This window comes from Paramisgurnus dabryanus, chromosome 7 (assembly GCF_030506205.2).
Source record: "Paramisgurnus dabryanus chromosome 7, PD_genome_1.1, whole genome shotgun sequence".
Classification (NCBI taxonomy): domain Eukaryota; kingdom Metazoa; phylum Chordata; class Actinopteri; order Cypriniformes; family Cobitidae; genus Paramisgurnus; species Paramisgurnus dabryanus.
Genome location: NC_133343.1, coordinates 29,614,333 through 29,635,542, shown reverse-complemented (window position 1 = coordinate 29,635,542; position 21,210 = coordinate 29,614,333). Strand labels below are relative to the sequence as shown.

General features: G+C 36.5%; 2 protein-coding genes across 3 annotated transcripts; one reads left to right on the top strand and one right to left on the bottom strand.

The window, feature by feature from the left end:
- Positions 1-443: 443 nt before the first annotated feature.
- Positions 444-4,008, top strand: ddit3 (DNA-damage-inducible transcript 3). Its single transcript, XM_065272466.1, has 4 exons — positions 444-601; positions 1,791-1,853; positions 2,204-2,407; positions 2,513-4,008. Exons 3-4 carry the CDS (start codon positions 2,267-2,269, stop codon positions 3,170-3,172), a joined length of 801 nt encoding a protein of 266 aa, XP_065128538.1. The 5' UTR covers positions 444-601; positions 1,791-1,853; positions 2,204-2,266; the 3' UTR covers positions 3,173-4,008.
- On the bottom strand, positions 3,863-20,634 carry mars1 (methionyl-tRNA synthetase 1). 2 transcript variants are annotated; one of them, XM_065272463.2, is made up of 22 exons: positions 20,406-20,624; positions 20,114-20,204; positions 19,773-19,851; positions 18,205-18,336; positions 17,713-17,788; positions 17,448-17,626; positions 17,239-17,348; positions 17,036-17,152; positions 16,599-16,802; positions 15,056-15,257; positions 14,831-14,905; positions 14,580-14,750; positions 12,888-12,983; positions 12,282-12,399; positions 11,473-11,686; positions 8,748-8,879; positions 8,385-8,489; positions 8,096-8,291; positions 7,946-8,017; positions 6,035-6,061; positions 5,559-5,678; positions 3,863-4,825 (listed from the first exon to the last, which is right to left on the bottom strand). In XM_065272463.2, the coding sequence occupies exons 1-22, from the start codon at positions 20,506-20,508 to the stop codon at positions 4,676-4,678; spliced, it is 2,769 nt and encodes a 922-aa protein (XP_065128535.1). In that variant the 5' UTR covers positions 20,509-20,624; the 3' UTR covers positions 3,863-4,675. The 2 variants fall into 2 exon arrangements, with proteins under 2 accessions (XP_065128535.1, XP_065128536.1); XM_065272464.2 differs by lacking the exon at positions 6,035-6,061 and having other exon boundaries at positions 20,406-20,634.
- Positions 20,635-21,210: the final 576 nt, after the last annotated feature.

The window sequence follows — 21,210 nt, the reverse complement described above, 5'->3', positions numbered from 1 at the left end:
CAGTAGATGCATATGCGAACGCAAGCAAAAATTGAGACATTTCTTTGCTTCGTCCTTATAAGGTATTTTATCAGTTTTCCTTTATAACGAAAGGTTGTTTAATAAAACATGCTCGGGTTCTGCTAGTCTTATCTCCAACTAGAAACCGGTTGCCAACGATTGCATCATTCCTTTCATGTGACTCCCTTACGCCCCAAATTCGTCCTGGCCGTCTTATGACTGCATCACATCTCACAGCTCACACAAACTTCTCACAGGACGAGACAACTAGCAAAGTCACTGAGGCCCCGCCCCATCCTCTCAGTGCGCCTGCTGATTGGATGTCTCTAAGCAGAAGAATCCCGTCTGCCACACGTGATTGGACCACGCAGCCGACCATCTGCTGTCATTTCCCTCAGTTCTGGGTTAGGTTGCACCCAGAGGTCCTTCCCACAGAGTTCGGTTGAAGTGACTCTATAAATGTACCCGGGAGTTTCCGAAATCCACACTCGGTGACTTCAGCTGAACAATGGTTAACATGAGCTATCACCAATCTCTACAGAAACACGCACAGAGCCTAAACCAGAAACAGCCGAGGAAAAGAAGTAATAAAAAGAAAAGGGTAAGTGTCATCAGTTTCTTACGTATCTAAAGTTTGATTTCTGCTGCTGGATCTAATGTCAGCCTTTTTCTTTGGGACATCGGGAATGCGCGTGTTTTTGGCGACTATCCCACGGCTGTTTTTGGAATACAGTTGCTCAGACAGGAACTCAAATTTCACTGGAGTTTTTTTTCTATCATTTCCATTTTTTTTTCTTTAATTTAATTAAAGACCATAATTGGGGCGTTTTTTATTTTTTGTATTGATAGTGATTTTTTTTTTTTTTTTTCATTTTTTTCATTCAACTTATTTGAATATCTCGTGATGACAGCTGTTAGTTTGTTGTTATCGGGTCATCCTCGAACTTTTCCGAACAGTTTTTTAGTCATTATAAGGAAGTTATTACATTTATGGCATTGATGTTCCCGGACATCGCTACTTGCTCAACTTTTTAGAAGAGTTTGCGAATTTAAATAGATGTCATCTTTATAGTTCATTCGTTGTGTTTTATATAGTTAAAGTAAGTTAGTTTTGGTTTGTGTGAAGTGACCGCGCTTTGTTTCCTCAGTCCTGGACTTTGATTCCATGACGTCACCAGTAAAGCCTCAGGGCGCGATTAAACAACTTGATCTAAATTTAGTCAACATTTACGTATAATATAATATAATATATTTTAATATAATGTATTGATTGAGTTGTCATTTTAATACAATCAATTTACGATTTAGTCTTTATCTAGTGTTTAACAAACCATAGAGCCTAACAAATAAGTCAACCGCTTTAACAAGTTAACATCTATCTGAATATAAGATTTTAATTTCTTAAATAAATAAAGAGATCTTACTTTATGTGAAGAGGAATGTTTTTGTCTTGTTAGGATGAATGTTTTTCACAGACACTGTCTGATCTCTCAGACGGACGCACGAGGCGCTCTCGTGCTCATAATGCGCCTTTGTTTACATTAAAAACAATGACCTCATTAAATCTGCCAGATTAAAGATTTTTAAAGAAACTTTATCATCCAGCAAACACTGTCATGTTTTGATATCCCTTTTCAGTTTCTATTCTTGGTTTGTTTCAATGCTGCTTATGGAGATTTGAATGGGAAAATGTAAATTTCTTCCACTTATTAAATTGAATAATTATTGACAGAATCCATGCATGCTGGTTTGTTATAATTGGTTAATGTTTGATTTTTTTATTTCTTTAGAATTATTGGGACAAAATATCACCAACAACTCGCATTCAGACTTGATTGTCAAGACACTTAAAGGTGAGCCGGTTGTTTTACAGCTTTTTTTATTTCTCATCTGCAAGCCCGTCCACAATGTTATTTGTAAATGAATGCTATTAAATCTGTAATAATGTATGCTCGCACACTTTTAAAGCTCAAGGTGTTATTGTGCAGTAGCGCTGTTTGGCCACTGTGTGTCCTTACTAGTGTCAAATAAGAACGGGTCACCCAGATAAAATCCGCTGTTTCCCAAATCACCAGAGCGAGTGATGCCGCACGCTGTGCTGATGTGTTGAAGTGTCTGTTTGATTGAATCACTGTGCTTTAGTGAGTTTTTTTTATGTGTAAACCTGTATGACACTTATTTATGTGTTTGTGTCGTCGGTCAGGTCTGGTGTGCTAGGTGTGGGAGCATATCGTGTTGTGTCTGTGGATAGCGACTGTGTGGTGCGATGACTGCGGAGTGGCTGTATCCCCCTGGCGTGGGGCCGCTTTGTGGTGCAGAGTTGGAGGCGTGGTATGAAGACCTACAGGATATACTGGGCTCCGACACGGGTGGGGCCAAACTTACGAGAGCCCCGCCTTGCTCCGAGGTCAGTAACGCGAAGCGACGTTCTACGATTTCATCGGTGCTACATCGCACGCAGATTTATTAACGTATTTCTGTCGTTTTTTCATATCTTTAAAAACGTATGCAGAAGGAGCCGGAGTTCCTGGATGTGTTGGAGAGCTGCTCGCTCACCTGGCTAACGGAGGGGCAGGTATGGGGGGACGGCGTGCAGCGCGTGACGGACGAGACTCCCAACCACCCGCCGGCGACCTGCGCGACTCCCCCAAAACAGGAGGAGCGGAGAGGAGGCGAGACGGAGAGCTCGAGCGGCGGAGACCTTCTGCCGCCGGAGTTCTTCGAGCTCCTGAGCGAAGGAGGAGTGGGCCTGGTCGACACCGGGGCGATGATGGTCACCGGCGGTTACAATCTCTCACAACCCCAACCCTCGTCTCCGACAGCCAGCGAGGAGGAGCTGCCGCCGACGGTTCCCGACGCTTCGTCCTGCTCCTCGGCATCCCAATCGCCCTCCTTTAACTGCTCGCCACCCTCCTCCCCTCCCCTGTCACCTCCCGCCAGCGTCTCCTCGCGTCTGGGGAAAAGGAAGCGAGGAGGCGAACGAGGAGGTGCTCCGTGCTCCCCGTCCCCAGGGAAGAAAAGCAGGAGAGAACGAGAACACGAGAACGAGAGGAAGGTTCAAGAGCTGACGGATCAGAACGAGCGTCTGAAGGCGGAAATCGAACGACTCGGAGAGGAGGTGCAGAGGACGCGGAGAGCGCTCATCGAGAGACTCGTCAACACCAGGAGGTGAAGGAGCAACAGGAAGAGACGGAAAAGAAAAGGAAAGAGATTTAAAGAGAAACTTAGAAAGGAAAGTGAACAATTGGCGGAAATTAATCTTGTGGAGACCATGAAATGCACATTCAGATGCAGCAGAGAGGACAAAAGACACGTTGTACGGGGGAGAGAGGGGTTTTACAGAGCGGCATCTCCCACCGAGAGTGAAAGAGAAAGTCAGATGAAGCCAAAGACAAACAGAAGAGACTCCAGCGTCAGAGGAAAACTGAACCTCAGGAGGATGATGTGTCCGGGTCACTCCCAAAAATCCAAACAGAGACATTAGAACAGGCTTATTTTTAAGACATTATTGTTATGACCATTTCACCTCTTAAAAAAATTGAATACTACATTTAAATAGGGATTCGCATTACTGTAATACATCATTCAAATCTGCAAAAATAATGTATATCAAATACAAACACAATTTAAAACTCAAAATATATATTTTTATGCATTAGAGATTTTCAGCTCACTCCTTTCAGAATCGGTTTTGCTCAACAGTCATGAAAATAATGTCCCAAAAAACTCCTAAAACAAACTTTATTTTCTTTTAAATTTAGGGTGAAATATGACCAGGCGTTTTTCTGAGAGATTCATCTGATGATTTGATAAATGTGAATTAACACCCACCATCAGGTTATGGTTTTTGTTATTTAACCTCGATTGTGTGAAAATTTACTGAGACAAAGTCAATGCAATAAAATCAAATAACGACTTAAATGAAAGATTTCAGAAGAAATGTTCGTTTTGTAACGTTTTTCTTTTTTTTTTGGTGACTGTAGGTGCATTTCATTGATCCATCTGTTTTAAGAAAGGGCTTTAAAGATGTAAATTCACCCCTAGTTGACAGAGATTTCATAGCTCAGGACTGTTAACCAGAAGATTGTGTGAAGGTTTTCTCTCGTGTTTAACCAATGCCTCTTAAGAGTTTGTGTGTGTGAATGTGTTTAGATGAAGATAAACTTGTGAATGGATGTTGATGCTCTCACTTTTTTAATGTTTAGCTGTAGCTATTTATAACACGCTCTGCCTCTAATCCATAACTATTTTTCTAGAAGTGTATCACATGCATATCAAAGCATTATTATTATTTAATAATCATGTTTAATCTTTTATTGTAGTTTCTTAATAAATACACATTTGCATGCTGAATTTCTGTATTAGAATAGTGAAACATTTTTATCTGAATTTCACTTAGACTTGATACGAAATTGTAATACTTAAGTTTTATTAATAAATTTTAAAAAATGAACTGAACTGAGTCTGGATTTTCTTTGTGTGTGTGCATAAATAAATCTGTAATAAAAAAGCAGATAAATAAAATAGGGAATGTATATATTTTATTGAGTTTTAAAAAGGACATATTTTATTGGGTTTGTTTTGCATATCCGGGCAGGGCAGTTATATAAAACAATATATCCAATACAATCCTATCAACAAATTCATATGCGGTCTACCTGAACTGATAAAATTGTCACTTTTTCTTCGCTTTCTGATTGGACGGCTCTGGACTTTTGCCTTCTGCAAGAGCGAGTTGTTTTTTAAGCTCCAGCAATTTGCCGACTTCCTCAGCGATAACAGACTTCTCAGCTTTTTGAGCCTTCAGCGCTCGTACTTTATCAGCCTGAAAAACACAAATCACAGCCGATTATTCCTCTCATCTACTTCAAACTATTACATAACGCTTTAGAAATAAAACACACACATTCAAATGACGGTACATATACACAAATATTTATTATAAATCAAAAATAATAAATTAATTAGTATTTAAAGATTAAATTATAATAAAATGTTGAAAAACATTTTTATTTTAAAAAAATCTTCAAATTTTAGAATAGTGAGCAAGTTATTAAAAATGATATAAAAAATCCATGAAACTAGACAAAAAAATCCTCAAATTACACAGCAAATAAAATGAAACATTTGTAAGGAAAATGTTTCTTCCCAAACACGATCTCATCTTCATCAAAATAAATAAGAATTCAAATATTTAACAATTAAAATAACAAATTATTGATAAAAACTGTAATGTTTAATTTGCATTCATGTATCTCAACATCAGTGTGTTTTCACGCTCGGCGCGGTTACAAAAATATTAAATATTTGTGTTCACAGAATATTTATTAAACAATGTTCAAGTTAATAACTCTTTATAATGAATCATAATTTCATACATTTAATTTAATCTGTCATAAATTTAATATAATTTTTAAAATCTCCCACCATACTAAAGCAGAAAAATACTTTGCTACTAAAGACAAAACGCAGGAAGAAAAGGCAGGTGTACGGATGATCAGATATATAGCAGTATATTAGAAAAACAAGCTGATTCAGATCTTGTATTAATTTCTTACTTGTTCTGTCAGTAAAGCATTCAGTTGTTTGGCTCTCTCTGGATCTGCTTTAACATTCACTGGAGAGTTCAGCTCAACACCGGCGTTGGGTTTGGTGTCGGCTGCAGCTGTGTTGGGAGTCTAAGAAATCAATATTTTATTATGTGACTGCTTGAGAATACAAATAAAGTCATTTAATAATGAAATAATCTCACATTAGTTCATTCATCATAACACACACACACACACACACACACACACACGCATGCAAAAATCTCTGTTAGCTGTGTGTAAAGTCAACTCTCTTTAATAAAGGTTAAGCAGAATATAAAGTGATGTTGAGTGTTTTCTGAGTTTCTATTCTGAGTTTAAAGAAAACAGCGCTGGATGAGTGACAGCAGCAGGCTTTGATCCACACTGAATACAGACACATCATCACTGAATCCATTTCACAGTCGGTTATAGACACAAAGCTGAACGCTCACATGCGTATCTACCTCTCCTTTATCATTCTCCTCTTCTGACTGAATGAGAAAATCAGAGAGACAAATAACCGCAGGCACTTCATGTCATCATGTTACTTCAGAAAAAAACAGCCGACGGATAAAAAAATGTGATGATGATCCCGACTGAGATCAAATCTTCTGCTAGATTTGGCTCAAGTTGACAGTATGGATCATTAATACACTGTGTTCATAGGTGATCTTGTTAACCAGTAAGAATCACCACACATCATTTAGTTTCAAAATAAATAAATCATTTAAATGTAAAATTTGAGATCATTTTCAAGTTTATCACATAAAATATATAAAGAGCTCAGATGCAAAAGCCTCGAAAAAATAAGATGCTGACTTTAAGCGAGTGCACTTATTATTATACATTTATAAAATACTTTTGCTTCAAATCCGCTTAATCCCAACATCAGGCCATTCAGAAATACTACTTAAATCTATTACACAACGGCAAAACCATTTTTCTGCAAGGTCCTCAATGTACACAGAAGGAGAATTGGTTTAAAGAATATACTAGGATACTGACTAATTTTTTTGCCTTTTTCCTTTAATTCAGAAAGAGCGACATTTTTAAAAATTGAGATTTTTGCATGCACGTACAGTAAAAATTGTTAAATACCAATGAAATGACTAAAGTGAGATTTGTGAAAATAAGGCATTTCAATTACTGACTAAAAACCTTTTCATTGCTATTAAAGTAAAATGACTGAACACAAAGATACGAGTCTGATAAGAAGCTCATTTACAAGAAAACATGTCAGACGCACTTTTAGAGAGTTTTGCACCTGAACTCTTTGATAACACTTTACTTGAAGAGGTGTTCATAAGACTGAAATAACACCTTCATAATCATGATATGACACGTGTTACGAACATGAAGAAGATTTTATGCACATTTATGACAACTGCCATTAAGTGTCATTTGATCAATAATGTCATTTTTAATGCAAAGGTGACATTGTTTAAGATGTCTTTGTTATGACAACTTGACATTAACCAATACATCATAACTATAGCAGAATAATTATTAAACGTAAGAAACTACCTAGCTTTATGGGTTAACATTACATTAAACTGTCATATAAATGTCATTAAGTGTTAATAGTATGTCAAATTATTTTAAATACGTTAACTGAATGCAACATCAAAAGATTATATTTAACTTGATGTATGTGTGCAATACATAAAAACTGACAACGAACAGAACAGTTCTTTCTCACACAAAGGGTTAGGAAATTTTCTGACATAAAAGAAAAAAAACGAACAAAACATTTAATCAATTTAATTTAATTTAATTAACTTTGCAGCGATAAGTACCCCACCGCTGCATGGCTTTACCCATTATTCTACTGTTTTCATTGAATTTTAGGTGAATCGGTCTCCAATAAAATATCATTTATAATTTTATAGAATTATTATTCTTATTATTATTAAATGATTGATTTTATTTGTTAAACACACATAGGAAACTTAAAAAAAACATTATGAACTGAAGAATATTCATGATGTTGTTATAAAACTATTTTATATATTTTTAATATAAATTCAATTTGTATCACTGAAAAAGTGGTCAGTTATGTTGTCTTGGTTTATGTCAGGTTGTCATAACAAAGACATCTCAAACAATGTCATCTTTACATTAAAAATGACATAATTGAAGAAATGACACTTAATGACAGTTGTCATAAACGCATAAATCTCCTTCATGTTCATAGCACGTGTCATGTCATGATTATGAACACCCCTTCAAGTAAAGTGTTACCAACTCTTCTCATCTATCCAATAAAATGATGTAAATATAATCTCTTCTTTTCAGTTTTTTTAGTATTTCCTTGAATGTCTTGCTGTTTTAACATTGCCTGATCATTTTAATGAGGGATGACTGTTTTAACAAACCTGTTGTCCTCCAAATCGTTTTCTCAATGCCTCAATCTGTTCGTTCTCCAACTTTTGAAACAAAGGACTGACCTGCAAAAAAAGTTGAAGGTTAATAAAATGTAACATGATCTTTCTCAGGGTCACACACGTCATGAATGTGTTATTTACCGTGCCGATGCGATGGCCGGCTGGTAGTGTACATATAAAGCGTCCCGTTTCAGTCATCATAGCGGCGGTACAGGTGGGCGGAGCCTGCAGTTGGGTTCGGATGGTCTGACTCACTGTGGGCATGTAGGGCTCCAGCAGGACAGACAGAAGACACGCCACATTAACCGATACACCCGTCACCGTACCGGCTCGCTGCCTAAAGCCCAAACAAACATTAAATCAGCATCTGCCTATAACAAAAGGAGGACATTTTTTTTATATTGTTATTTTTCACATTAAAGAAACTCACCTGTCACTGTCTCCTCCTTTGATCTTCTTCCAGGGTTCATTCACCTGAATGTACTGATTGCCATGACGCGAGATGTTCAGGATGCACTTCAGAGCGTCACGAATCCTGACGGACAGAAAACCAAACATCTCACACACACAGCATACATACAGTATAAACACTTGTTCAATACTAATATAATTACAGTTCAATTTCACATCAATTTCCACTCCTTACATACTGGATATTTAAAATAACTTTACAAATATTTGACCTTTATTCAAATGAAATACTGAAGTGCCACATATGTTTGTATAAAACGCTTCACTAAATTCTGTGTGTATTACATCAAACAGAGAAATGTGGTGAAGTGCAGATGCTGACCGGACTTTATTCAGCAGTTGGATGTATTGCTTGAGCTCCCAGCAGACCTGAGCAATGAGACGTTTATCATCATCGTTGAGGAACATCTCAGGAACGAGGCCTTCAAAGAATTTACTCACAAACATTCCTGCCCTGCGCAGACGAGTGAGAAAAACTACAATTACCAGCATGAAAATATTCGACAGAAAAATAATAAAAACAACATTACAAATCAAACCGATATTAAAAAAGCTACACCGAAGCATTTGGTCCTCACGGTTTAATTTCTTTAATAATCCATTGATTATGTTTGAGCCGGGCAGAAACTAACGCGGGGTTAATTGTAACACGACTACTTTATATATTTCTACAGGGCCGAGCAATCTGTTTCTCTTACTGTCAGAAGATCTCCTGTGAATTTGTGAAAAGTTTTGATGTGAAGATATTGGACAAAGAGTGTTTTAGAGGCATGAAAGTAAATTTCTTCATCTTATGTTTTTTTATTGCCGAGTTGTGTGTGTAAGTCACCAAATCCAACCTTATATTATTTCAATCACTGTCTTGTTACCTAAAACATAACACAATTTTGAAACATGTAAGCAACTCCTAGTTACTGAAAGCTGGGATTGAAAACATTTTTACACAGCGAGGTTAGTTGTCACTAGGGCTGGGCAAATTTTTTTTTTATTTTTCAATTAATCGTTTTTTTTTTTTAATGAAATAATCTGATCCTGTTTGATCAAGGAATGCGACTGTTCTGACTTTTTTCAACATACATTTTTCATCTTGCATCAAAATTGTATTTAACATAATTGAATGCATTTAAAATTAGAGACAGGTTTTGTTTTAATGTACCCAAGTGTACCTAAAATAAAAGAAGTTTTATATACAGGTTTGTGGCTCTTAATTTCTTTTTATTAATTATCCACTTGTAAACTTATGTTCACTTTTCTTTTTTATAAATAAAGTATTTGTATTAAATCTATATTCATTGAGTCGAATCGAGAATCGGAATCAAAAGGAGAATTGATTTGATCTAATCGATCTGGAACATCTGAATCGATACCCAGCCCTGGTTGTCACACAGTCTTAAGTATACAATGATAATGAAATGAAAACAATGTAATACTATTAATCAAAATGATAACTGTTAATACAATATCAGTAGAAATAACTCACTATTAGGATTTATTTATATGTACTGATGCATAATAAACAAATGTTTAGATGAAGGATGATGTATGGATGAATGTGTGGATATCTATCTATTATAGGCAGATATATAAACATTATCCACCTTTAGTATATAGACAGAATTTGATTGAATTATTTGTGTTTAAACTCAATTTTCTAGTAGGTTTTACAACAAACCCTCTTGTTTGTTACAATGAACCCCACCTATAGGGTAACGTTTGCACTCCTGTCACTTTCAGTGTAATTGTACGATAACGGTAGATCACACAAACAAACTTTAACCCTTCATTTGTAGCAGAGATGTGTGTGGTGATTGTGTAAAAAAATGATTCATCTAATTTAAATATTATTGTAATGATAGAGACAAAGCCAAAAAGTGTTACTTTGTGCCTCACTCTGCACTATAATGTAGACAATATGAGAGACATAAGATGGTCTTTTTCAGAGGTTACACACAGCAGGATTAATCTCTCACTGTGTGTAATTGTGTTTATGTGTTAAATATCTGGAGTTGTGTTATTTGACCAGGGTAAAACTGTTTTTAATAAACACTTCAATGCTCAGTCATGTCATTTATCAACATAACTGAGGTGTAAATATGAATTAATATTGTGTATTTATATAAATAAAATAAACTATTTGATGTGTTATCTGATCTGAATGTGAGTTATCTAAACAGAATGGTTAGTTTAATGTTTACTTTCACAACTGCAATAAAAATCCATCCGTGTGTTTATGCTTTCTAAGTATTACATTTCATTTGCTTATTAATAACCCTTGTGTGTTGTTGGGGATGTTTTCATCCACTAGAGGGTTTTTTTACTCTTAATTTGGCCACAACTATAAAAATGTATCAGATGAATATTTTTTTTATAAATCTGTTAATCAACCTCAGTACTGATCAAAACTACAAAATCTTCACAAAACTTCCATGATTTTAACTCTTTAATTGCCAAGTTCATAAGTGGTGTCACTGATTTGGGGAAAACACACACACACACGAAATGACAGATTTTCAATATAAAAAGTGATTGTAAACTCGATTTTTGTTTACCTGTCTCGGAGATGTCAAAGATTGGTAAAAACATTGGCTTTTATGCATTTTTAGTTTTTGTGTAGCATCAGTTTTTATTTTTTTCCCCCTCATTTATTGTTAGTGGCTGTTTTTGCCACATTTTTGGAATGCAGAGCTATGACACGTTTTTATCATGCATTTTTGCATGTTGGTGTTTTTTCCTTTTGCAAACAGGTCAAACTCGTCATTTTTACTTTTGATCACTATGAGGCACTATTAACCCTTTAGTAGGCCTATGCAAAAACAGAGCTTAATTTCTGGCTTGTACGTTGAGTTATATGGAGTATAACTCCATAATAAAAGCATATTAGTGTGTGTGTGTGTGTGTGTGTGTGTGTGTGTGTGTGTGTGTGTGTGTGTGTGTGTGTGTGTGTGTGTGTGTAAAAAATTATTCTGTAAAAATCTTCTCTGCATGCACAATTATTATTATTATTATTATTATTATTATTATTAAATAATGAGATGAGATTGAGAGACCTGTTAATGAAGTTTCCAAGGTTGTTGAGAAGTTCAGAGTTGTTTTTGAGGGCCATGTCAGCCCACGAGAACGCAGAGTCCTGAGCTTCAGGACGGATGAACAGCAGATAAAACCTCCAAACATCTGACGGGATCTCTGTGTCTTTAGCCATGTCACCGAATACGCCAACACCACGACTCTTAGAAAACTTAGTGTCCTCATAATTCAGGTATTCTGTACAAATGAAAAACAAATGTCCCATTATTCTCTCACTAACATATAAACCAATCACATCTGCAAAACTGATTATAGAGATCTCTAGAGAAGAAGATCCTCTCAAAATACATCCGAATGATCATATTCATTAAGTACAGGAAGAAACATTTAGTGATGTAACATTTCATGCACGTGACGTTTTTCTGACTGATATTAAGTGAAATATAGAAAGATAGATAGAAAGTGAAGTCAAATTGATTTATATGATGCTTTTTTATAATGATGCGTTGTTTCAAAGCAGCCTTTTACATGAAAGATAGAAATGAAACCGCAGAAAATGATGGTGAAATTATTAAATAAACAGTACATTTATTATAGAATATAAAGTAATAATGTAAATGTTATTGTCCTTATGTATAGATTATAATCTAATGAAATGTATCAAGTTTTTTTTTTCGACTTAAACATTTAGTAAATTAATTTGATGAAAAACAGGCATTAGACAGAAAGATAGATAAACAGACAGATAGATAGAGAGAGATGGAGAGACAGACAGAGAGTTTAAATCTAGATTGTATAGATATAATGTGACGTGTGTTCAGGTGTGTGTCACCTGTAGCGATGAGATTATTGACAAGTGTGTAGTTGTCTTGTGCACCCAGAAGTGAACACGGGAAAACCACACTGTGAAAGGGAACGTTGTCCTTTGCCATGAAGTTATACAGCTCCACCTACAGGAGACACGTCAACATTACAAACCCATCATGACAAACCTCTTCATCATAGGACGTCTATTAGTCTCAATGACTCAAATCTTTCTCAAGATCCTGAAAAAAAACTTTTTGATTTGAAGGTTTTTGCTTAAATGTTGTAGACAGAAATAAAATGATGTCACCATATTCATTTCTTTTATTAGAAATATCTATTTTAAAATGAACAATTTGGACTAAGATCCCAAAAAAGCTGTGATCTAAACCTCAGTGTTAAACCTCAAGAAACTGCTTGACAAAATGAAAGTTATTATATTTTATAAATTCAGAGGTTTAAGAAGTTTAAAAATTATCATTTGCACTATATGATAATGTATTTAAACATGACAACATTAAGACAGCTGATGCTACTCATGTTAAACAGATTCTAATAATTGATAATGATAATAAATATAATCTTCACTGTCATGAGGAAGATGATAATAAAACTGAAAAATGTTAATTCGCACCTGCTGAGGATTCTTCCACCACTTCTCCCATTGGTCGGTGTAGTTTGCTGTGATGGAGAGGTAGCCAATAGGAGCATCAAACCACACGTAGAACACCTACATTAACACACACACATACAACCCGAAAGTTAGCGGGATGCTGGTTCCTTTACCAAAAAGCATTTTCATTTTTCCCATAGATTTTTTGATTATCGCTAGATTTTTTGTTTATGACACTTTTTGTCCAACAAGAAGCCTAAATGCATTTTCTAGGAGGGACGAACAGAAATGAAAATTCTTGGCCGAAGCCGAATAAAATGAAACACTCAGCCGAAAGCCGAACATGTTTTTTTCATTTTCCTAATTATTTTGCCATTTTTATCACCAAGTTACATTTTCAGAATTTCCTTTTAACTAAACTTATTTACTATATAACATTTTTTAACATTATAGAGCTGACGTTTCAGGGGTTTCTATATGTATCGCTTCTTTTTATGGGCACTTTCCCCGGATAACCCCGCCCACCCGTCAATCAGTGGGAGACGCTAGAACTTAAAAACATCACATCCCGCGACAGCTTTGTTTCATTTAAAAACTCAACAATGGCACGAAAGAAGAAGTGTGTTTTTGGATGTAAGGAGAAGAAAGTCAGCCTTATAAAAACAATGGATATAGTTTATTATCCGGTGTAGAAGCGGCGTTTTGCGCGTGTGTTTGATGTGCTGGATTTCATTGAAAAGTCCCAACCGGGTCATGAGTTGCATGCGGTAAGTAATACTTCGGTCTTATGTTGGAAATAGGCGCGTGCATATTATATAAATGACAAAACATGTAGTTCATAAGTTAAACAGTGTCGTATAGTGTTGAATGACTCGTACTCTTGCGGTAGTAACTCCTCCTTCTTCATTTCTTCGTACATTATCAGAAAGATTCGGTAAAGCTAATCTTTCTTTTATAAATCTGATTAAACTAAAGACTCTTCAGAGATAAAAAGGATGTAATACTACTCTATAGACGGTTTCATCGGATGCACCTGATACACGTCTTGATCCGAACCTTACTTCCGGTTTCGTTTTTTTAATGGTCTGACTAGTTACTAAACTGATCTCTTGAACAAATGCCTCGTCGAAAATAACAAATGTTTTGTTTTCCTAGGTTATCTATGTGTTGTTTTTTTGCTTGTTATATAAATAAACTACGTTTAAAGAACGTTGTTGTTATTTATTCTTACCGGAGTTTACCGGAAGTTACGTGCGGACCACGACAGCCGCTTGTTTATGTTGTTACTGCTGAAACGGTCAATAAGTACTCCAGATTAACATCAGAAATGCAGAAACAGAGTGTGTTATGTGAGCTCAAAGCACTGCAGTTTTAAAACAAGTGATTTTAAGCCATTGAAACACAAACAACAGATCTATTTGATCTATCAGATCGTTTGAGGAAGGCAGGGATATCTGGAGCTACAAAAATTTACGTTATGTGGAAAATAATGCGTTTTTGAAACATAAACCACGCAAACTCATTGTATTATACCAAATACAGAAATTAAAGTTGTTTTTTATCAATGAAATAGGTGCACTTTAACAAAACCTCATAAAAAAACATTGACTTCAGGATGACGGAGCCTGAAGTGCTAAAATGCTAACTCACTTCTGGTTCATGCTTACAGAAACACGTCACCCTTATGAATCCAGCTCATGTAAACTCTCTTACTTTCTCACTGTAATCTGGATGAGGTACAGGCGTCCCCCACTGAAGATCTCTGGTGATACAGCGCGGCTTCAGGCCGTCCCGCAGCCACGAGCGAGTTATCTGCCGTGCGTTTAATGTCCAATCACCAGAACCTGTTGACTGATCCAACCACTTCTCCAACTCGCCTTCCAACTAACTCACACAAACACACAGTGAGTCAATGAAAGAAACACACACTGTATTATTATATATTTTATCATATGTGATATCACCTTTGGCAGGTTGAGAAACAGATGTTTAGAGGACTTGATCACAGGAGTTTCCTTACACGTCTTACACTGTGGATTCTGCAAAAAAGACAAAATAACACAATTATCTATTAGCACACATAAACATCAATGATTTCATGTAAAACCCTCCAGGGGTTTGCTAACATATAATCATTAGAGCTACAGGTTACTCGAAACACAAACAGATGTGCTGGTCTTCAAACTCACCCTGAGCTCCACAGCATTGATCAGACGGCCACATTTATCACACTGATCTCCACGAGCTTCAGGATAGCGACAGTACGGACAAACGCCTTCAACGAAGCGGTCGGCCAAGAAGCGCTGACAGTTCTCACATCGCAGCTGCTCCACCGTATCATCCAGGAGAAAACTTCTCTCGTGTAGACGCCAGAAAATATCCTGAGCGATTCTGACACACACAGAGAATCAGTTAGTTTGTGTTTGGGGTAACAACCAGGATACATCACAGCATCATCTACAGTACATAAGTTATTTAATTCAGTATCTTGACACAATCAGTCGTCTAAAAGATACGTTTCACAGATGCAATATTCATAATAAAGGTAAAACATTGCAAAAGTTGCTTTTACTAAAAATTCTTCAATAAACATTTTTAACTCTTTCCCCGCCATCATTTTTTATGATTTTCACAAAAGTTTAATGCCATCTTGTATAAATAAATATCATATAAACATATCAAATGAAAGAAAAGACCCTCTGCTTTCAAAAAAAAAAAATTTGTTCGACATTTGTTCTCTCTTCTTCATCTTTAACTCTTTCCCCACCATTGACGAGTTATCTTGTCAATTAAGAGAAAATGCTTCCCTGCCAATGACGTTTGTTTTGTGCCGCTACGCGTGGGTTGTTTTCCATACCCCATGTATTTTTAACTTTCTAATATGAAGTAGCCAGTTTAATAAAGGCTTTTTAAATTTTTCATTGAAGAAGAGTGCCTTGGATTCATCTTTTTGATATATTCGTTTGGAATTCCCTATCCCAAAGAGAACCTTCAAATATTTGTTTTTTGAACTCCCTGAGCGCCCTGGACATTCTTTTTCTCAATTTTCAGGAATCTGTTCACACACATACAGTAAAGATCCCGTAAAGACACATGACGAATTTAAAGTCCTGCACTTGTTAGGTTTTTCCACAGCGTCTGAAGTTTGATAATTATCCGTGATTTTTCTCTTGAGAAACCACGTGTGTGCATTTTTGTTTATGATAAGATCATACTGAGCGTGTGATGCTCTGTTCTGTCATGCTGGTGAATGATCTCTGATAGTGACGAGCTCCCTGATCTCTGTTTCAGTTTGCCCACATTTCTTATCGTGAATGTTGATCTGGGTTTAAATTCTTGTGTTAAAGAGCTGAACCATAACTTCTGGTCACGATGACACACGTGTCCTCACTACGGCACGCCACTAAAAAAATAATTTCTGCCTCTTGTTCACACAGAATGCTTTCCGTGAATGTTACGACAATGTAAACCGTAGGTCCTCTTTACAGGAGCGATCCCAGAAAATTTGCAGGACGTGTTTGTGTTTACACAGAAGTCTCTCTGACAATTTTACTGAACTTTTCTAGGATCAAAGTGTTGTGGGAATGGGGATCTAGTGGATAATAGTAGAAATATGTTTTGCTCTCATTAGCACGGAAGCGTTTTCTTTTAATTGACGAGATCACTCATCAATGGAGTGGAAAGAGTTAATGTGTCTGAGACTGTTTCTCAATCTCAGAATTGGTCTCTTACTCAGTCTGCCGTTGGGTGGTGGTGCGACCGAAGAAGTCAAAGTCGATCTGGAACCACTTATAGACGGAGGCGTGGATGTCATGGTATTTATCACAAATCTCTTTCGGTGTCAGACCCTCCTCACGAGCCTTGTTTTCAGTCGCTGTTCCATACTCATCTGTACCACAGACATACAAAAGATTCCAGCCTCGTAAACGCCCATATCTAGAGAGAGAGAGAGAGAGAGAGACAGAAAAACATTAACAAGTGCAGTCGTGGCCTTATAACCCAAAGGACGCCGATTCGAGTCATCTTGAGCAGGGTATCTTTCCCCAGATCACTCCCCGTGCGCTCTTTCATCCGTGGTGTACATCCGTATACAACTTGTTTTAGAAGTACACACTGAAGTACACAAGAGAGAAACACAGCACAGGATGCTCAATGATGATAATTATTACCTGGCGAATACATCAGCACTGAGCACACAGCCAATGATGTTGCCCAGATGAGGCACATTGTTGACGTAGGGCAGGGCACTTGTGACCAACACGTTCCTCTTTCCTTTCTGTGGGAGACTGAAGTACAACACACACGTACAATTACACAACAAAAAAAACATAACATATGGCACACAGGCTGGATGTGTTGTGTGAGATCATACATTGGGTGTTTCCTCTGCGGTACTTCTGGACAATCTTTAAGTCCTGTGGACCAAACCTGAGCTGCTTCCTCAATCTCCTGCACTGACATCACATGTTCTGTGTCCTCAGCCTTACAAACAACACATCACAGATCGATCCAGTCTTAGTTTTTCTCAAACACACACACAAACACACACACAATAATGTTAACATATGGTTGTGTCCACACCTCTGCAGGACTGCTGTTGGTCGGGACGTCTCTTCGCTGTGTTTGTGTGGTTGGTAGTTTCTGTAGGAAAGTCTTCAGGACTTCAGGATTCTTTCCATGCAGAATTTTCTGAGCTGCCGCTTGACACGCCGGCAGAACGCCAATGCCATCAAACCAACCTCGCACAAACCGCAGGTCACCTATCAGAGGAAGAGAGGGAACGGATGTCTGATCCTGCTCATCAAATCTCTAAAAGGTTAAACATCACGTGTGAATCTGTGCTTACCAGCTTCAAAACCTGAGTCGGATAAGATGGGGTAGAGCGCCGCCCACAGGACAATATCTGCAACTGATATTTTATCCTGAAACGCACATTATTCTTTATTCAACAACACATCACTACTACAGCAATGTCCATGACTTAAACACAAATTAAAAAACTTAGTTTTGTATATTTTGTGTCTTTTTTAAAATTAAATTTTTTTTTGATATAGATGAAATATGTAAAGAATAATTGACAGCGGGCCATTGAATTATAAGAAAATAATGCACATCCAAGGTGCAATGCAGCACGCAGGTGTGCATTATTTTCAAATAATTCAAAGAACCGGAGTCAATTATTCCGCTTATAACCACGGTTACCACAAACATTGCTCTGGTGCCTATTTTTAAGACATTTGACAAGTTAGGTGTGCAGTTATCAAAAATTAATGCATACCCACAGAACATTTCTCAGCCAATCAGTTATTAAACGTTTGTGTGTGTGTATCAGACTCACAGAGGTTAAGAATGGTGTAGATGCTTTACTCAGTCTCTGTTCAAGATAACCCAGTGTCTCCTTTATCACAGCTGCTGCTTCACGTTGTTTTCCCTGCAGTGACATCATGTGGAGGGCCTGTAAAACTGCAGGCTGAAAAAAACAAATCAACATTCAATCATTAAATATGTTTCTGGATCTTCACTTGGATCCGATATAAATCATTAGCCTGTAACTTTACAGATGGGATTGGTGTTTGTAATGGTTTGCTATGAATCTTGTCTTAATAGGTAGATAGTCATTCAGCAGACACTTTTATCCAAAAAATGAGGTAAACAATAGAAGCGATTAAAACAAGACAAGAACAGTAATATATATACAGTCCCGTCCAAGATTTTTGGCACCCTTGCTAAATATGATCAAATGAGGCTGTAAAAATTCATCTGCATCGTTAATCTTTTTGATCTTTTATTTAAAAATCACAAAAATGTATCCTTTCATTGGATAATAAGAATTTAAATGGGAGGAAATATCATTATGCAATAAATGTTTTTCTTAAATACTCGTTGGACACCCCTAGACATTTTTATGAGTCAAATATCTCTGAAGTATATTCCTAGTCAAATTCACAATTTTGAGCACTCCAGCATGATTATAAACACAAAATCATTCTGGCTTCCCATTTGACAGAAAAATAAAGAGGAGGGGAAAAAAAGGCCAAATTCCCTTAATCATCCATCACAATGAGAAGAAACAAAGAATATATCTCTGATGTGCAGCAAAAGATAATTGAGCTTCACAAATTGGTGAAGTGGCTTTAAAGGGGCCATGTCACAATAATATTTTAAGATGTCAAATAAATCTTTGGTGTCCCCAGAAAACATATGTGAAGTTTTAGCTCAAAATACCATATAGATCATTTATTATAGCATGTTAAAATTGCCTCTTTGTAGGTGTGTGCAAAAACGTGCTGTCCTCTGACCTGAACCCTACAGAAAATGAGAGGAGTGAACTGAAGAGGAGAAGCTGGGAATCTAAAGGGTCTGGAGTGATTCTGGATAAAAGAATGGTGTCTGATTTCTTGTCAGGTGTTTTCTTACCTCATCAGGCAGAAAGGAGAAAATTTAGATTTGTTAAACTGGCAAATGGAGGTCTCAAAAAGTATTGAATTAAAGGAGGCCAATAATTTTGGCAAATGTGTATTTGAGAAAAACATTTATGTTATAATGATATTTCCCCCCATTTTAAATTCTTATTATCCAATGAAGAATACATTTTTGTGATGTTTTTAAATAAAAGATCAAAAGGATTAACAATGCAGATGAATTTTCACAGCCTTATTTGGACATATTTACCGAGGGTGGCAACATTCTTGGGCAGGACTGTAAGTACAATTAAACTAGTCTAATCAAGCCTAACAGGTCTAGGTCTAGGACTTGTTATGTATGTTAGGCAGAAAAGTGATGTTTAAAACCTTGAGACCATAAATCACTGATCTAGATTGTTTTGTTTATGCTTTTCATTGTTCCACAGCATTCGTATAAAATCTCTTGTAATGATTATGAAGCCTCTCTTCATAAGATTTTCACCTGTAAATCTGTTGCTTCCCATTCCAGCCATTGGTTACAGACCTCAGATGCTTTCTGACCACTTACATCATAAAGGTATCTGTGGGGACACAGGCATTAAAATAAACACATTAATTAAAATATTTAAAGGAAAATATTGCTCATATTTCTAAAACAAAACATATCTGCAACAATACTGTGTGTTTATATCCCATAAATGCATTTTTATTTAGCTTGAGATGGGGGCACCTGTCTGACAGAATGACTAAATGTTTACTGTTAACTGTAATGTAATGTTTACTGTATTTGTTTTGTAATGTAATGTAATGTAATGTGGAAGAAAGTCAAAGTAAGACACTCACTGACAGATGGTGTTGGGGCTAAAGAGGTGCTGACCGTCGGGTAACAGCAGGACAGGTAACACCGGGCGAGTGAGGTATGGTACCACTCTCTCTACAACATTTGACATACATGACAGAAACCAACAATGAATATATCTTTACAAAACAAAACTACAACTGCACCATGGTTAACTATCTGATACATCATCACTCTACCATAACACCACCAAACATGGTATTTGTATGTATTATGGTACAATTGACATAGCTATAATAATCGTAGTACTGTGGTCCATCAGTATGTTTCACTCACCCTCGTGGTTGACCAGTTGCACGTCACATTTCACTCCAGTAAGTTCCAGCACAGCCAGAACTTTAACACAGTGCGGATTCCCCTCGCCAATAAACAGTTTCATCTCACCCTCTTCACTAAACGACTCTCTTGAACTGATTTCTTTTTTGACAGAATTTCCCTTAAACAGAAAGCAGCCAACAGATCGTGTACACACTGATGCAACCACACTACAACACTTCAGAGAAAATTGTAGTTTTTATTCTCCAGGCGTCCTTATACTTGCAATGAATTTCTTCTATGTGTGGCCTACATTACCCATAGTGCCAAGCGCGCTGTCGTGTGGACAAGCGCGCTTACGTCAGGGCACGGTTAACCTCATTGGTCAAAGAGACGCTGACACAGCTAAACCCTTATTTCAAAATACAACGAATATATTTTAATAATATAAATCGGTGCTTACTTGTCTGTTAATTTATTTAAAACTATTTTTTTGAAATAATGCAAAATTTAAGTCATTTAACTCTTTATTGTTTTTTACATACACAAAAAGCTAAGCTAATATAAAAATAAGTAATAGATAAATATTAAAATTAGGCTGTTTTGATTTTGATCGAAGTGAGGTATTTTTAAACTCTTTCATAAAAACATGAAAGAGAGGTTTAGCATTCAAACATTTAGATTATTGAATGTGGACCTTAGCAAGCAGCAATATCAGATTAATAATAAAAAAAATCATCTTTTAGATCTACAAAATTTAGTACTACCTCCTTTCAAAACAACATACATTCCTTTTAAATTTCATTCCTAATAAATCTTGCCAAGA

Bases quoted from the DNA above. Each gene is read 5' to 3' on its own strand.
- ddit3 (XM_065272466.1), top strand. From the start codon at position 2,267: ATGACTGCGGAGTGGCTGTATCCCCCTGGCGTGGGGCCGCTTTGTGGT. The intron at 2,408-2,512 runs GTCAGTAACGCG...AAACGTATGCAG, and splicing joins GAGCCCCGCCTTGCTCCGAG to AAGGAGCCGGAGTTCCTGGA.
- mars1 (XM_065272463.2), bottom strand. From the start codon at position 20,508: ATGAAACTGTTTATTGGCGAGGGGAATCCGCACTGTGTTAAAGTTCTG. The intron at 14,751-14,830 runs GTGATATCACAT...TGTGTGAGTTAG, and splicing joins TGTTTCTCAACCTGCCAAAG to TTGGAAGGCGAGTTGGAGAA. The intron at 8,880-11,472 runs GTCTCTCAATCT...TCGTCTGCGCAG, and splicing joins CTTGGAAACTTCATTAACAG to GGCAGGAATGTTTGTGAGTA.